This window comes from Ranitomeya imitator, chromosome 4 (genome assembly GCF_032444005.1).
Source record: "Ranitomeya imitator isolate aRanImi1 chromosome 4, aRanImi1.pri, whole genome shotgun sequence".
Classification (NCBI taxonomy): domain Eukaryota; kingdom Metazoa; phylum Chordata; class Amphibia; order Anura; family Dendrobatidae; genus Ranitomeya; species Ranitomeya imitator.
The window spans coordinates 400,656,001-400,674,333 of record NC_091285.1 but is presented as its reverse complement, the minus strand read 5'-3'; the positions used below and the strand labels follow the sequence as shown (position 1 = coordinate 400,674,333).

Sequence of the window (18,333 nt, the reverse complement as noted above, 5' to 3'; positions counted from 1 at the left end):
CCTTCCCTCAAGGACATTTGGGGTTTGTGAATGGCAGCAGCTACTTTTCCCTCTATTAGAGATATTTTTACCTGAGGGAGTAGACATCTTTGGTTTGTAGAATCTAGATGGAACCCTAGAAATGTCTGGGGGGGGGAAGTGGGATAAGTCTGGATTTTTCGGAGATTATGATCCAGCCTAGGTCCTGTGAAGATGAGACAGTGTCAGCTAAACGTTCAGCACACTGAAGGGACGAATTTCCTACAACTAAAAAGTCATCCAAATAGGGGATGATTAAGGTGTCCTTTAGATGAAGGTAGGCCATCACTTCCAACATTACTTTGGTGAAGATTCTTGGTGCCGTGGAGAGACCGAAGGGCATGGCCGTGCACTGGAAATGATGAATCTCTCCTTCGAGTTTTACTGCGACTCTGAAGTATCTTTGATATCTGTTTCTGAAGTATCTTTGATATCTGTTATGGATAGGGAGATGGTAGTAAGCATCTTTCAAATCAATGCTGCCCATTTTACAATTTGGATAAAGGAGCTTAATGGCAGATCTAATAGATTTCATTTTAAAAAAGTATAATTTTTAATGAATGTATTGAGTTTAAGATTTAATATTGTTCGGAACGAACCATCGGGCTTAGGGATTAAAAATAATGGAGAGTAGAACCCACTACCCTCTTGTCCCTTTGGTACTTGTACTAAGACATTTTTATCTATGAGACTTTGGACCTCAAGTTCAAGGGCCCTTTGTTGTATCGGTGAGCTGAGGGTTGTTATAATAAAGGATTCATGGGGAATTTGGAGGAATTCTATTTTAATCCCTTCTCTAATAATATTTAGAATCCAGGAATTTGATGTTATCTTTTGCCATTGAGGAACGTATAGTTTTAGCCTACCCTCTATTGGGGTGACTGGTGTTTTAATATTGTCTCTACGGAAGGGGGGGGGGCCTTTAAACATAGTACTCCTCTGTTTTTCTTCTTTTGTGGCCCACCGCGATGGTCTTTCATTTTGTCTTCTTTTCCCGAATGGTCTTCTCCTAAAAGCCTTCCTATAGAAAGGAATGGAGGGGTCAGGGAAGGCTTTTTTCCTTTCTTTTGCTTTTTTAAGGATCTCATCCAAAGCTTTTCTAAACAGAAACTCACCCTCTCACGGGATAGCACAGATTTTGGCCTTTGACTGCGTATCCCCCTTCCAACTCTTCATCCACAAGGCTCGTCTGGCATTATTTACTAGACCTGCTGATCTTGGTGCGAGGCGTAGAGAGAATCAGCTGATGCCTCAGCCATGAAGGCTGCCACCCCTCTAATCAATGGTATCGCCTCCCGCAATTTCTGTCTAGAGACTCTTTGTTTAATCTGTTGATCCAATTGATCAATCCAGACAAGCATGGATGTAGCAGTGCATGTACTGGCAATTGCCAGTTTAAATATGCCTGTGGAAGCTTCCCATGATCTTTTTAATGACGATTCCGCTTTCCGATCTAGAGGATCAGAGAGAGTAGGCCTGCATCCTCAACTGGTAAAGCTCATTGTTTTGAAGTGGAGGCGACCGATGCATCCACTTTAGGGATCTTAGTCCATGATATAAGCTTATCGTCACTAAGGGGGTACTTCCTTTTGGAGGCTGACGGGAGAAAACCTCTCTGGTCTTGTTTTTCCCATTCCCTCTATCAATGCTTTAACCGCAGGGATTACTCTCCGCTAACCCTGCACATGATATCCTGCACTCTCTAGTCATCCTTTGTATCTTCACAATCTATTGTGTTCCTGATGGATTTTACTAGTTTGTCAACCCCATCAAGGGGAAAACAAGACCGACCTTCAATGTCAGACGGTACTGAAGATGAGGATGACGTATGTGAAGAGTCCGAGTTGATTACGCCCTCATTATCGGACTCAGAGCTGGATACTATTTTCTCTCTACTGATTTTCTTAGGGGGTGCTTTGGCTTGGGTGATGGCCTGTAACTCTTCCCTGATTATGGCCCGTATACCCGTAAAGGTACCGTCACACTGAACGATATCGCTAGCGATCCGTGATGTTGCAGCGTCCTGGCTAGCGATATCGTTCAGTTTGACAGGCAGCAGCGATCAGGATCCTGCTGTGCCATCGTTGGTCGGCGAAGAAAGTTACCAGGGGACCGGCATCGTTGGTCGCTGGAGAGCGGTCTGTGTGACAGCTCTCCAGCGAACACACAGCGACGCTGCAGCGATTGGGATCGTTGTCTGGATCGCTGCAGCGTCGCTAAAGGCCCCTTCACATTAAGCGACGCTGCAGCGATACCGACAACGATCCGGATCGCTGCAGCGTCGCTGTTTGGTCGCTGGAGAGCCGTCACACAGACCGCTCTCCAGCGACCAACGATGGCGGTAACCAGGGTAAGCATCGGGTAACTAAGCGCAGGGCCGCGCTTAGTAACCCGATGTTTACCCTGGTTACCTTCCTAAAAGTAAAAAAAACAAACACTACATACAGTTAGGGCCATATATATTTGGACAGAGACAACATTTTTCTAATTTTGGTTATAGATATTACCACAATGAATTTTAAACAAAACAATTCAGATGCAGTTGAAGATCAGACTTTCAGCTTTCATTTGAGGGTATCCACATTCAAATTGGATGAAGGGTTTAAGAGTTTCCGCTCCTTAACATGTGCCACCCTGTTTTTAAAGGGACCAAAAGTAATTGGACAATTGACTCCAAGGCTATTTCTTGGACAGGTGTGGGCAATCCCTTCATTATGTCATTCTCAATTAAGCAGATAAAAGGCCTGGAGTTGATTTGAGGTGTGGTGCTTGCATTTGGAAGGTTTTGCTGTGAAGTAAATATGCAGTCAAAGGAGCTCTCCATGCAGGTGAAACAAGCCATCCTTAAGCTGCGAAAACAGAAAAAACCCATCCGAGAAATTGCTACAATATTAGGAGTGGCAAAATCTACAGTTTGGTGCATCCTGAGAAAGAAAGAAAGCACTGGTGAACTCATCAATGCAAAAAGACCTAGGCGCCCACGGAAGACAACAGTGGTGGATGATCGCAGAATAATCTCCATGGTGAAGAGAAACCCCTTCACAACAGCCAACCAAGTGACCAACACTCTCCAGGAGGTAGGCGTATCAATATCCCAATCTACCATAAAGAGAAAACTACATGAAAGTAAATACAGAGGGTTCACTGCAAGGTGCAAGCCACTCATAAGCATCAAGAATAAAAAGGCTAGACTTGACTTTGCTAAAAAATATCTAAAAAAGCCAGCACAGTTCTGGAATAACATTCTTTGGACAGATGAAACCAAGATCAACCTCTACCAGAATGATGGAAAGAGAAAAGTATGGCGAAGGCATGGTACAGCTCATGATCCAAAGCATACCACATCATCTGTAAAACACGGCAGAGGCAGTGTGATGGCTTGGGCATGCATGGCTGCCAGTGGCACTGGGTCACTAGTGTTTATTGATGATGTGACACAGGACAGAAGCAGCCGAATGAATTCTGAGGTATTCAGAGCCATACTGTGTGCTCATATCCAGCCAAATGCAGCCAAACTGATTGGTCGTCCTTTTATACTACAGATGAACAATGACCCAAAACATAAAGCCAAAGCAACCCAGGAGATTTTTAAAGCAAAGAAGTGGAATATTCTTGAATGGCCAAGTCAGTCACCTGATCTCAACCCAATTGAGCATGCATTTCACTTGTTAAAGACTAAACTTCAGACAGAAAGGCCCACAAACAAACAGCAGCTGAAAACCACCGCAGTGAAGGGCTGGCAGAGCATCAAAAAGGAGGAAACACAGCGTCTGGTGATGTCCATGAGGTCAAGACTTCAGGCAGTCATTGCCAACAAAGGGTTTTCAACCAAGGACTAAAAATGAACATTTTATTTAAAATTATTGAATCTGTCCAATTACTTTTGATCCCTTTAAAAACAGGGTGGCACATGATAAGGAGCTGAAACTCCTAAACCCTTCATCCAATTTTAATGTGGATACACTCAAATGAAAACTGAAAGTCTGAACTTCAACTGCATCTGAATTGTTTTGTTTAAAATTCATTGTGGTAATGTCTATAACCAAAATTAGAAAAATGTTGTCTCTGTCCAAATATATATGGACCTAACTGTACTTACCTACCGCTCTCTGTCCCCGGCGCTCTGCTTCTCTGCACTCCTCCTGTACTGGCTGTGAGCACAGCGGCCGGAAAGCAGAGCGGTGACGTCACCGCTCTGCTTTCCGGCTGACCGACGCTCACAGCCAGTACAGGAGGAGTGCAGAGCACAGCGCTGGAGGACAGACAGTGGTAGGTAAGTATGTACTGTTTGTTTTTTTTACTTTTAGGATGGTAACCAGGGTAAACATCGGGTTACTAAGCGCGGCCCTGCGCTTAGTTACCCGATGTTTACCCTGGTTACCAGTGAAGACATCGCTGGATCGGTGTCACACACGCCGATCCAGCGATGTCCACGGGAGATCCAGCGACGAAATAAAGTTCTGGACTTTCTTCAGCGACCAACGATCTCCCAGCAGGGGTCTGATCGTTGGTCGCTGTCACACATAACGATTTTATTAACGATATCGTTGCTACGTCACAAAAAGCAACGATATCGTTAACAATATCGTTATGTGTGAAGGTATTTTTAGTGTGATGGTACCTTAACAGACATACATGGACTCTGCATGGTTTCACTAATACATTGTTTGCAGAGTTTTTTAGGGTAGGAATCTGGGAGAGGTTGATCACACAATGCACACTGTTTGTGTTTGGATTTTTGTTTCTTTTTGGCCTGGGGGGAAAGATGTTGTGGAAAAGTGTGTCAGCTTAATAGGTAGAGGGTTTTTACACTCACAAAGTGAAGCTGTACGGTACTGGATCAGGTGGCCCAAGCGCCGTTCTGGACCTTGAATCTGTGGCATCGCTCCTACGGCTGGCGTCCGAGGACCTCCTGCTGGCTGGATCACCTGCTGGGTCCACCGTCTTGCCTGGGGATGACATATTGCATCGCCTATGCGCTCGCAACCATCCCCTTTTTTAAAGGCAGAAAATCCGGTATTTTTTTTTCCTTTGCGGTGTACTGCGCATGCGCGAAACCGCACTTTCCCTCACCGCTGTGCTGAATGCCCCGGAAGTGCTACAATCACTTCCGGGCAGGTAATGGAGACTTACACCGCTCTGCGCATGCGCGGCCACGATCTCACCTCAGCCCGCGCTAAGGAGCGGTGTTCCAGCTGTTGCTGGGGATCGTGCAACGGATCCCGGACCCCCATATGCTGGCCAGCGTCCAGAGCCATCTTCCAGGCCGCACAGCCCGCAGAGCTCCTCAGTGAGACAGGGTGGCCTCTCCCAGACCCAGCCATCACATGTGCCGGACAGACGAGGGGGGAGCCGTCTAACGGAATCTCCCCCGACGCTGCATCTGGACCGCATCCCCTGCCGTTCCCGCAGAGACCGCACAGGCGGATGCCCTGGCATGGTCTTCTGAGATTTCAGAGAATCCAGAGATCCTGTCCCCTGGGAACAGGAAACCTAAACTGAGGAGGAGAGGCGGACCGCCCCTTTTATTCTTTAGGTTTCCTGTTCCTTGGGGCGGATCCCTATCTCTCCAGTGGGTGCTGTCTTGGTGAAGAGTAAAAGTAAGATTAATTGAGACATTAGTAGTTTAAGTGTTTTTGAATATGCATATTGAATCAGAAAACCTATATAATGCTCCATAAAGTTTATGATGGGCCCCATAAGATGCTCCATATGAAAATATGCCCCATATAATCCTGCATAAAGGTTAATAATGGCCCCATAAGATGCTCCATAGACACATTTGCCCAATATCATGCTGCACAAATGCTGATTATGGTCCCATAAGATGCTCCATAAAGATATGTGCCCCATATAGTACTGCACAAACCTTGATTATGGCCCTATAAGATGTCCCATACAGACATTGCCCCATATAATGCTGCACAAACATTATGGCCCCATATAGTGCATAGTGCTGCAAAAAAGTTATGGCCCCATAGATGCTCCATACAAACACTTGCCCCATATAGTGCTGCACAAACGATATGGCCCCATAAGATGCTCCATACAGACACTTGCCCCATTTGCTGTTGCGGCGATAAAAAAAATATAAATCACATACTCACCTCTCCGTCGCACAGGCCCCCGACACTTTCAATAGTCACCTGCTCCTTGTTCCGGCACCACTCCATCTTCAGCGTCTTCTGCACTGACGTTCAGGCAGAGGGCGCGCACTAACCACGTCACCGCGCCCTCTAATCTGAGCGTCACTGCAGAATACGGAGCATCTTATGGGGCCATCAACCTTTGTGCAGCATTATATGGGGCACAATATTCTATGGCGCATCTTATGGGACCATCAACCTTTTGTGCAGCATTATATGGGGCACAATATTCTATGGCGCATCTTTTGGGACCATCAACCTTTTGTGCTGCATTATATGGGGCATATTATTCTATGGAGCATCTTATGGGGCCATCAACCTTTGTGGAGCATTATATGGGGCATAATATTCTATGGCGAATCTTATGGGGGCAATCAACCTTTTGTGCAGCATTATATGGGGCATACTATTCTATGGAGCATCTTATGGGGCCATCAACCTTTATGGAGCAGCATACAGTTAGGTCCATATATTTGGACAGACAACATTTTTCTAATTTTGGTTATAGACATTACCACAATGAATTTTAAACAAAACAATTCAGATGCAGTTGAAGTTCAGACTTACAACTTTCATTTGAGGGTATCCACATTAAAATTGGATGAAGTGTTTAGGAGTTTCAGCTCCTTAATATGTGCCACTCTGTTTTTAAAGGGACCAAAAGTAATTGGACAGATTAAATAATTTTAAATAAAATGTTCATTTTTAGTACTTGGTTGAAAACCCTTTGTTGCCAATGACTGCCTGAAGTCTTGAACTCATGGACATCACCAGAAGCGGTGTTTCCTCATTTTTGATGCTCTGCCAGGTCTTCACTGCGGTGGTTTTCAGTTTGTTTGTTTGTTTGTAGGCCTTTCTGTCTGAAGTTCAGTCTTTAACAAGTGAAATGCATGCTCAATTTGGTTGAGGTCAGGTGACTAACTTGGCCATTCAAGAATATTCCACTTCTTTACTTTAATAAACTCCTGTGTTGCTTTGGCTTTATGTTTTGGGTCACACAGTATGGCTCTGAATACCTCAGAATTCATTCGGCTGCTTCTGTCCTGTGTCACATCATCAATAAACACTAGTGACCCAGTGTCCACTGGCAGCCATGCATGCCCAAGCCATCACACTGCCTCCGCCGTGTTTTACAGATGATGTGGTATGCTTTGGATCATGAGCTGTACCACGCCTTCCCCATACTTTTCTCTTTCCATCATTCTGGTAGAGGTTGATCTTGGTTTCATCTGCCCAAAGAATGTTATTCCAGAACGGTGCTGGCTTTTTTAGATGTTTTTTTTAGCAAAGTCCAGTCTAGCCTTTTTATTCTTTATGCTTATGAGTGGCTTGCACCGTGCAGTAAACCCTCTGTATTTACTTTCATGCAGTCTTCTCTTTATGGTAGATTTGGATATTGATACGCCTACCTCCTGGAGAGTTGTTCACTAGGTTAGCTGTTGTGAAGGGGTTTCTCTTCATCATGGAGATTATTCTGCGATCATCCACCACTGTTGTCTTCCGTGGGAGCCCAGGTCTTTTTGTATTGATGAGTTCACCAGTGCTTTCTTTCTTTCTCAGGATGTACCAAACTGTAAGTTTTGCCACTCCTAATATTGTAGCAATTTCTCGGTTGGGTTTTTTTCTGTTTTCGCAGCTTAAGGATGGCTTGTTTCACCTGCATGGAGAGCTCCTTTGACCGCATGTTTACTTCACAGCAAAAACTTCCAAATGCAAGCACCACACCTCAAATCAACTCCAGGCCTTTTATCTGCTTAATTGAGAATGACATAACAAAGGGATTGCCCACACCTGTCCATGAAATGGACTTGGAGTCAATTGTCCAATTACCTTTGGTCCCTTTAAAAACAGGGTGGCACATATTAAGGAGCTGAAACTCCTAAACCCTTTATACAATTTTAATGTGGATACCCTCAAATGAAAGCTGAAAGTCTGAACTTCAACTGCATCTTAATTGTTTTGTTTAAAATTCATTGTGGTAATGTCTATAACCAAAATTAGAAAAATGTTGTCTCTGTTCAAATATATATGGACCTAACTGTATGCAGCATATTATTCTATGGAGCATCTTATGGGGCCATTATTAACCTTTATGCAGGATTACATGGGGCATACTTTAATATGAAGCATCTTATGGGGCCCATCATGAACTGTATGGAGCATTATATGGGGCTCCTGATTCAATATGGATATTCAAAAACACAACGTACTGAGGTCTCAATTTTATTGGTATCTTTTTATTTTTGAAATGTACCTGCTGCTGCATTTCCCACCCTAAGCTTATACTCAAGTCATTAAGTTTTCCCATTTTTTTTATGGCAAAATTAGGGGTCTCTGCTTATACTTGGGTCAGCTTATACTCTAGTATATACGGTAATAAGTAACATTTCCCATATGTCTCCTTTACATCAGCACACCAAGACTTGTTGTTGTTAGGAAGCTATAAGGGTTAAAAGTTGACCAGCGATTTCTCATTTTTACAACAAATTTTGCAAACCCATTTTTTTTTTAGGGACTACCTCACATTTGAAGTGAGTTGGGGGGTCAAAATAACAGAAAATACCCAAAAGTAACATCATTTTAAAAACTGCACCACTCAAGGTGTGCAAACCCACATTCAAGAAGTTTATTAATTCTTCATGTGCTTCACGAGAACTAAAGCAATGAGGAAGGAAAAAAAATTAACATTTTACTTTTTCACAAAAAATGTACCGTATATACTCGAGTATAAGCCGACCCTCCTAATTTGGCCACAAAAAACTGGGAAAACTTAATGACTCGAGTACAAGCCTAGGGTGGGAAATGCAGAAGCTACCGGTAAATGTCAAAAGTAAAAATAGATACCAATAAAAGTAAAATTAATTGATACATCAGTAGGGTAAGTGTTTTTGAATATCCATATTGAATCAGGAGCCCTATATAATGCTCCATACAATTTATGATGGCCCCATAAGATGCTCCATATACAAATATGCCCCATATAATCCTGCATAAAGGTTAATAATGGCCCCATAAGATGCTCCATATTAAAATATGCCCCATATAATCCTGCATAAAGGTAAATAATGGCCCCAAAAGATGCTCCATAGACACATTTGCCCAATATAATGCTGCACAAATGTTGATTATGGCTCCATAAGATGCTCCATAAAGATATTTGCCCCATATAGTGCTGCACAAACATTGATTATGGCCCCATACAGACGCTTGCCCCATATAGTGCTGCACAAACGTTGATTATGGCCCCATAAGATGCTCCATACAGACACTTCCCCCATTTGCTGCTGCTGCGATAAAAAAAAAAAAAAAAAAAAATCACATACTCACCGCTCCGTCGCTCAGGCCCCCGGCACTTTCAATAGTCACCTGACTTAGTTCCGGTGCTGCTCCATCTTCAGCATCTTCTGCGCCGACGTTCAGGCAGAGGGCGTGCACTAACCACGTCACCGCGCCCTCTGACCTGAGCGTCACTGCAGAAGACGCTGAAGACGGAGCGGCGCCGGAACGAGGAGCAGGTAAATATCATGCAGCGCTCCCCTCCCCGTTATGCTCACCTGCTCCTGGCACGGTGCAGTCCCTGCTTCCCCGATGCCGCAGCTTCTTCCTGTACTGAGCGGTCACCGTTACCGCTCATTACAGTAATAAATATGCGGCTCCACCCCTATGGGAGGTGGAGCCGCATATTCATTACTGTAATGAGCAGTACCATGTGACCGTTCAGTACACAAAGAATCTGCGGCGCCGGGGAACCAGGGACATGCAGGGACCGTGCCAGGAGCAGGTGAGTATTATTAGACAGCCCCCGCTCCCCCCCTTCTGCCGACCCCTGGGTATGACTCGAGTATAAGCAGAGAGGGGGACTTTCAGCCCAAAAAAAATTTGCTGAAAATGTTAGTTTATACTCGAGTATACACGGTAGTTGCCCGTTGTTAAACTGATTCTAACTTGTGAATATCCTTTTTAAAATGTGGAGCCCAAAACTGAATCCCATATTCTAGATGTAGCCTCCCAGTGATTTATAAAGTGGGAATACATTGGGATCGCAGGATTTTAGCTCTTTATATACATCCTAAAATCTTGTTTACTTTTGTAGCTGCTGCTGCTTGATTAGAACCAGAATACCCAAGTCCTTCTCCTGTTCTGTAGTCCCGAGTATACTCGCATTTAATGTATATGAAGCAATAGGATTACTCCGTCCTAGGTGCATTACTCAACATTTATCTACATTATACCTCATTTGCCAATTGTTTGCCCATTCGGTCACGGTGGCTCAGTGGATAGAACTACAGCCTTGCAGCGCTAGGGTCCTGGGTTCAAATCCCACCAAGGACAACATCTGCAAGGAGTTTGTATTTTCTCCCCGTATTTGCGTGGGTTCTTCCGGGTACTCCGGTTTCCTCCCACATTCCAAAGACATACTGATAGGGAATTTAGATTGTGAGCCCCATCGGGGACAGTGATGATAATGTGTGCAAACTGTAAAGTGCTGCAGAATGTGTTAGCGCTATATAAAAATAATAATGATTATCTTATTCAGATCGTTTTGCAATATTGCATTGTCAAGGCAGACATTCTGAAAATAAACAGTTGTAAAAATTATAGCTTGTAATAATAAATTGGAACATTGGTTCAGCATCATATGCCATGAAACTAAAGATACTATAAACCTTAGGTTATGTTCACAAGTTATGTTTTAGCAGTTTTTTTCCTACAGGTAAAACCTTGGCAGTAAAGATGCAATGTAAAAAAAAGCAGGTTTTGCTTAGTTTTCGCTTTTTTGTGGCATTTAGTGCATTTTTGAGTTTTTTTTGCCAGGATACATTTGTCTCTTCTGCATGCTGATAAAGGTTTAGTGCTTAAAAATATAACCTGATTCAACTGCAGGTTTTGGCACGCAAAACCTGTACCTGCGCTTTTGCTGCGTTTTTTCCATTACCCAAAGCTTTCAATGGGTGAAAAAATGCTGAAGTGACATGCTGCATTTTCCAAAAACGCAGCTCTATAAAAAAAAAAAAAAAAAAACAAATAAAAAATAAAAAAGGTGTGTTCATGATATTTCTGAAATCTCAGAAGTTGCTGGTACTGTGAAATGCAGCTAAAAGTTTACATAAACGCTGCAAAATAAAATGCAATGTGTGAACATAGCCTAGAACCTGATCCCGAGACACAGCATGGAGGGGAGGCACAACAGCTCACAGGAAACACCCCTTTGGTGTGCCAGTGCCACCACCAAACCAATGGTAATAATACCAACCACACAATGCCAGCAAATAAAGGGTGGGCCTTTTTTTTTTTTTTTTTGGAGACTGGACCAGCAGAGAGGAGCGCCACAGATTGAGCACAGTACAATATAACGGAGTCAGGCCATACCATAAACCAGAGACTCAACCTACCCCACAACCACAATCCAGACTCCCGACCCCGAAAAGATAAGCACTGACAGGCACTTCAGAAGGCGCACAGAAAAAGTACTGTATACTGCAGCACCAAGTACTGATCCGAATCCCAAACATCACACAGATCAGTAGAGCTGGGCACTACAGAGGGAGCACAGACCAGTACTGTGTACAGGAGCACCAAGTACTGATCACATGCCGGACATCGCACAGATCAGCAGTGCTGACCCACATGCCGGACATCGCACAGATCAGCCCTGTATAATGGAGGTCCATATACTGACCCACATGCCGGACATCGCACAGATCAGCCCTGTATACTGGAGCACCATATACTGACCCACATGCCGGACATCGCACAGATCAGCCCTGTATACTGGAGGTCCATGTACTGACCCACATGACAGACATCGCACAGATCAGCCCTGTATAATGGAGGTCCATATACTGACCCACATGCCGGACATCGCACAGATCAGCCCTGTATACTGGAGCACCATATACTGACCCACATGCCGGACATCGCACAGATCAGCCCTGTATACTGGAGGTCCATGTACTGACCCACATGACAGACATCGCACAGATCAGCCCTGTATACTGGAGGTCCATGTACTGACCCACGACAGACATAGCACAGATCAGCCCTGCATACTGGAGGTCCATGTACTGACCCACATGCCGGACATCGCACAGATCAGCCCTGTATACTGGAGGTCCATGTACTGACCCACATGACAGACATCACACAGATCAGCCCTGTATACTGGAGGTCCATGTACTGACCCACATGACAGACATCGCACAGATCAGCCCTGTATACTGGAGGTCCATGTACTGACCCACGACAGACATAGCACAGATCAGCCCTGTATACTGGAGGTCCATGTACTGACCCACATGACAGACATCGCACAGATCAGCCCTGTATACTGGAGGTCCATGTACTGACCCACATGACAGACATCGCACAGATCAGCCCTGTATACTGGAGGTCCATGTACTGACCCACATGACAGACATCGCACAGATCAGCCCTGTATACTGGAGGTCCATGTACTGACCCACATGACAGACATCGCACAGATCAGCCCTGTATACTGGAGGTCCATGTACTGACCCACATGACAGACATCACACAGATCAGCCCTGTATACTGGAGGTCCATGTACTGACCCACATGACAGACATCGCACAGATCAGCCCTGTATACTGGAGGTCCATGTACTGACCCACATGACAGACATCGCACAGATCAGCCCTGTATACTGGAGGTCCATGTACTGACCCACATGACAGACATCGCACAGATCAGCCCTGTATACTGGAGGTCCATGTACTGACCCACGACAGACATAGCACAGATCAGCCCTGTATACTGGAGGTCCATGTACTGACCCACATGCCGGACATCGCACAGATCAGCCCTGTATACTGGAGGTCCATGTACTGACCCACATGACAGACATCGCACAGATCAGCCCTGTATACTGGAGGTCCATGTACTGACCCACATGACAGACATCGCACAGATCAGCCCTGTATACTGGAGGTCCATGTACTGACCCACATGACAGACATCGCACAGATCAGCCCTGTATACTGGAGGTCCATGTACTGACCCACATGACAGACATCGCACAGATCAGCCCTGAATACTGGAGGTCCATGTACTGACCCACATGACAGACATCGCACAGATCAGCCCTGTATACTGGAGGTCCATGTACTGACCCACGACAGACATAGCACAGATCAGCCCTGTATACTGGAGGTCCATGTACTGACCCACATGACAGACATCGCACAGATCAGCCCTGTATACTGGAGGTCCATGTACTGACCCACATGACAGACATCGCACAGATCAGCCCTGTATACTGGAGGTCCATGTACTGACCCACATGACAGACATCGCACAGATCAGCCCTGTATACTGGAGGTCCATGTACTGACCCACATGCCGGACATCGCACAGATCAGCCCTGTATAATGGAGGTCCATGTACTGACCCACATGACAGACATCGCACAGATCAGCCCTGTATACTGGAGGTCCATGTACTGACCCACATGTCGGACATCGCACAGATCAGCCCTGTATACTGGAGGTCCATGTACTGACCCACATGACAGACATCGCACAGATCAGCCCTGCATACTGGAGGTCAATGTACTGACCCACATGTCGGACATCACACAGATCAGCCCTGTATAATGGAGGTCAATGTACTGACCCACATGTCGGACATCGCACAGATCAGCCCTGTATAATGGAGGTCCATGTACTGACCCACATGCCGGACATCGCACAGATCAGCCCTGTATACTGGAGGTCCATGTACTGACCCACATGCCGGACATCGCACAGATCAGCCCTGTATACTGGAGGTCCATGTACTGACCCACATGACAGACATCGCACAGATCAGCCCTGTATACTGGAGGTCCATGTACTGACCCACATGACAGACATCGCACAGATCAGCCCTGTATACTGGAGGTCCATGTACTGACCCACATGACAGACATCGCACAGATCAGCCCTGTATACTGGAGGTCCATGTACTGACCCACATGACAGACATCGCACAGATCAGCCCTGAATACTGGAGGTCCATGTACTGACCCACATGACAGACATCGCACAGATCAGCCCTGTATACTGGAGGTCCATGTACTGACCCACGACAGACATAGCACAGATCAGCCCTGTATACTGGAGGTCCATGTACTGACCCACATGACAGACATCACACAGATCAGCCCTGTATACTGGAGGTCCATGTACTGACCCACATGACAGACATCGCACAGATCAGCCCTGTATACTGGAGGTCCATGTACTGACCCACATGACAGACATCGCACAGATCAGCCCTGTATACTGGAGGTCCATGTACTGACCCACATGCCGGACATCGCACAGATCAGCCCTGTATACTGGAGGTCCATGTACTGACCCACATGACAGACATCGCACAGATCAGCCCTGTATAATGGAGGTCCATGTACTGACCCACATGACAGACATCGCACAGATCAGCCCTGTATACTGGAGGTCCATGTACTGACCCACATGTCGGACATCGCACAGATCAGCCCTGTATACTGGAGGTCCATGTACTGACCCACATGACAGACATCGCACAGATCAGCCCTGCATACTGGAGGTCAATGTACTGACCCACATGTCGGACATCACACAGATCAGCCCTGTATAATGGAGGTCAATGTACTGACCCACATGTCGGACATCGCACAGATCAGCCCTGTATAATGGAGGTCCATGTACTGACCCACATGCCGGACATCGCACAGATCAGCCCTGTATACTGGAGGTCCATGTACTGACCCACATGCCGGACATCGCACAGATCAGCCCTGTATACTGGAGGTCCATGTACTGACCCACATGACAGACATCGCACAGATCAGCCCTGTATACTGGAGGTCCATGTACTGACCCACATGACAGACATCGCACAGATCAGCCCTGCATACTGGAGGTCCATGTACTGACCCACGACAGACATAGCACAGATCAGCCCTGTATACTGGAGGTCCATGTACTGACCCACATGCCGGACATCGCACAGATCAGCCCTGTATAATGGAGGTCCATGTACTGACCCACATGACAGACATCGCACAGATCAGCCCTGTATACTGGAGGTCCATGTACTGACCCACATGACAGAGATCGCACAGATCAGCCCTGTATACTGGAGGTCCATGTACTGACCCACGACAGACATAGCACAGATCAGCCCTGTATACTGGAGGTCCATGTACTGACCCACATGACAGACATCGCACAGATCAGCCCTGCATACTGGAGGTCCATGTACTGACCCACGACAGACATAGCACAGATCAGCCCTGCATACTGGAGGTCCATGTACTGACCCACATGCCGGACATCGCACAGATCAGCCCTGTATAATGGAGGTCCATGTACTGACCCACATGACAGACATCGCACAGATCAGCCCTGTATACTGGAGGTCCATGTACTGACCCACATGACAGACATCGCACAGATCAGCCCTGCATACTGGAGGTCCATGTACTGACCCACATGCCGGACATCGCACAGATCAGCCCTGTATACTGGAGGTCCATGTACTGACCCACATGACAGACATCGCACAGATCAGCCCTGTATACTGGAGGTCCATGTACTGACCCACATGCCGGACATCGCACAGATCAGCCCTGTATACTGGAGGTCCATGTACTGACCCACATGACAGACATCGCACAGATCAGCCCTGTATACTGGAGGTCCATGTACTGACCCACATGACAGACATCACACAGATCAGCCCTGTATAATGGAGGTCCATGTACTGACCCACATGACAGACATCGCACAGATCAGCCCTGTATACTGGAGGTCCATGTACTGACCCACATGACAGACATCGCACAGATCAGCCCTGTATACTGGAGGTCCATGTACTGACCCACATGACAGACATCGCACAGATCAGCCCTGCATACTGGAGGTCCATGTACTGACCCACGACAGACATAGCACAGATCAGCCCTGTATACTGGAGGTCCATGTACTGACCCACATGCCGGACATCGCACAGATCAGCCCTGTATACTGGAGGTCCATGTACTGACCCACATGACAGACATCACACAGATCAGCCCTGTATACTGGAGGTCCATGTACTGACCCACATGACAGACATCGCACAGATCAGCCCTGTATAATGGAGGTCCATGTACTGACCCACATGACAGACATAGCACAGATCAGCCCTGTATACTGGAGGTCCATGTACTGACCCACATGCCGGACATCGCACAGATCAGCCCTGTATACTGGAGGTCCATGTACTGACCCACATGACAGACATCACACAGATCAGCCCTGTATAATGGAGGTCCATGTACTGACCCACATGACAGACATCGCACAGATCAGCCCTGTATAATGGAGGTCCATGTACTGACCCACATGACAGACATCGCACAGATCAGCCCTGTATAATGGAGGTCCATGTACTGACCCACATGACAGACATCACACAGATCAGCCCTGTATAATGGAGGTCCATGTACTGACCCACATGACAGACATCGCACAGATCAGCCCTGTATACTGGAGGTCCATGTACTGACCCACATGACAGACATCGCACAGATCAGCCCTGTATACTGGAGGTCCATGTACTGACCCACATGACAGACATCGCACAGATCAGCCCTGCATACTGGAGGTCCATGTACTGACCCACGACAGACATAGCACAGATCAGCCCTGTATACTGGAGGTCCATGTACTGACCCACATGCCGGACATCGCACAGATCAGCCCTGTATACTGGAGGTCCATGTACTGACCCACATGACAGACATCACACAGATCAGCCCTGTATACTGGAGGTCCATGTACTGACCCACATGACAGACATAGCACAGATCAGCCCTGTATACTGGAGGTCCATGTACTGACCCACATGACAGACATCACACAGATCAGCCCTGTATACTGGAGGTCCATGTACTGACCCACATGACAGACATCACACAGATCAGCCCTGTATACTGGAGGTCCATGTACTGACCCACATGACAGACATAGCACAGATCAGCCCTGTATACTGGAGGTCCATGTACTGACCCACATGCCGGACATCGCACAGATCAGCCCTGTATACTGGAGGTCCATGTACTGACCCACATGACAGACATCACACAGATCAGCCCTGTATACTGGAGGTCCATGTACTGACCCACATGACAGACATAGCACAGATCAGCCCTGTATACTGGAGGTCCATGTACTGACCCACATGACAGACATCGCACAGATCAGCCCTGTATACTGGAGGTCCATGTACTGACCCACATGCCGGACATCGCACAGATCAGCCCTGTATACTGGAGGTCCATGTACTGACCCACATGCCGGACATCGCACAGATCAGCCCTGTATACTGGAGGTCCATGTACTGACCCACATGACAGACATCACACAGATCAGCCCTGTATAATGGAGGTCCATGTACTGACCCACATGACAGACATCGCACAGATCAGCCCTGTATAATGGAGGTCCATGTACTGACCCACATGACAGACATCGCACAGATCAGCCCTGTATAATGGAGGTCCATGTACTGACCCACATGACAGACATCGCACAGATCAGCCCTGCATACTGGAACACCATATACTGACCCACATGCCGGACATCGCACAGATCAGTGTAGTTTACCAGAACCTCATGTTCCTGACCCACAACCTCCACGGACCTCGCACATATCTGCTCTGTACACACGAGCCCCACATGTCTACTGTGCAGCTCCCATGTCACAAGTATCACATCCACATCTGGCCCAAGAGGCCAAGGCCTGCACTCAGCACCGCCGTGCACACATAAACGCCGCCAGCACACGCGGCACTGCCCCGGCCAGGAGGACGCTGAGCCCGGAGCGCCGTCTACTCACTCGGGAAGATAACTAGAAGAGAACGAGCTCCACTTGTACACCGTATAGGCCAGCGCTCTGCTCTCCGCCGCCATCTTGTCAGCAGGAAGACTGGGGGCGGGGCTCCGCTCTTAAAGACACAGGCTCAGTGACAGCCGTCGGGTGGGCGGGATGTGTGGCAGTCAGAGAGCACACAGATGAGGTAAAGTGTGAGGCTGCTCGGCCCCGCCCCGTACCTCGGTAACACGTGACGTACCTGCCTGCTCGCTCCCCGCCCTCCTTGCTGGCCCGTGTCGGTCTTGTGACCAGCAAGTTCTAGTTTTTC

At 47.0% G+C, this 18,333-nt stretch overlaps 1 protein-coding gene across 2 annotated transcripts in view; it reads right to left on the bottom strand.

Moving 5' to 3' along the window:
• Positions 1-18,121, bottom strand: part of MKLN1 (muskelin 1) — a 195,224-nt gene extending 177,103 nt beyond the window's left edge. The window contains exon 1 of one of the 2 annotated variants that reach the window (XM_069765349.1): positions 18,030-18,121. In XM_069765349.1, coding sequence (XP_069621450.1) covers positions 18,030-18,103 — 74 coding nt within the window. In that variant the 5' untranslated portion in view covers positions 18,104-18,121. The remainder of the gene's footprint in view (positions 1-18,029) is intronic. The other variant, XM_069765350.1, reaches the window with a different exon arrangement.
• Between the last annotated feature and the right edge of the window lie 212 nt (positions 18,122-18,333).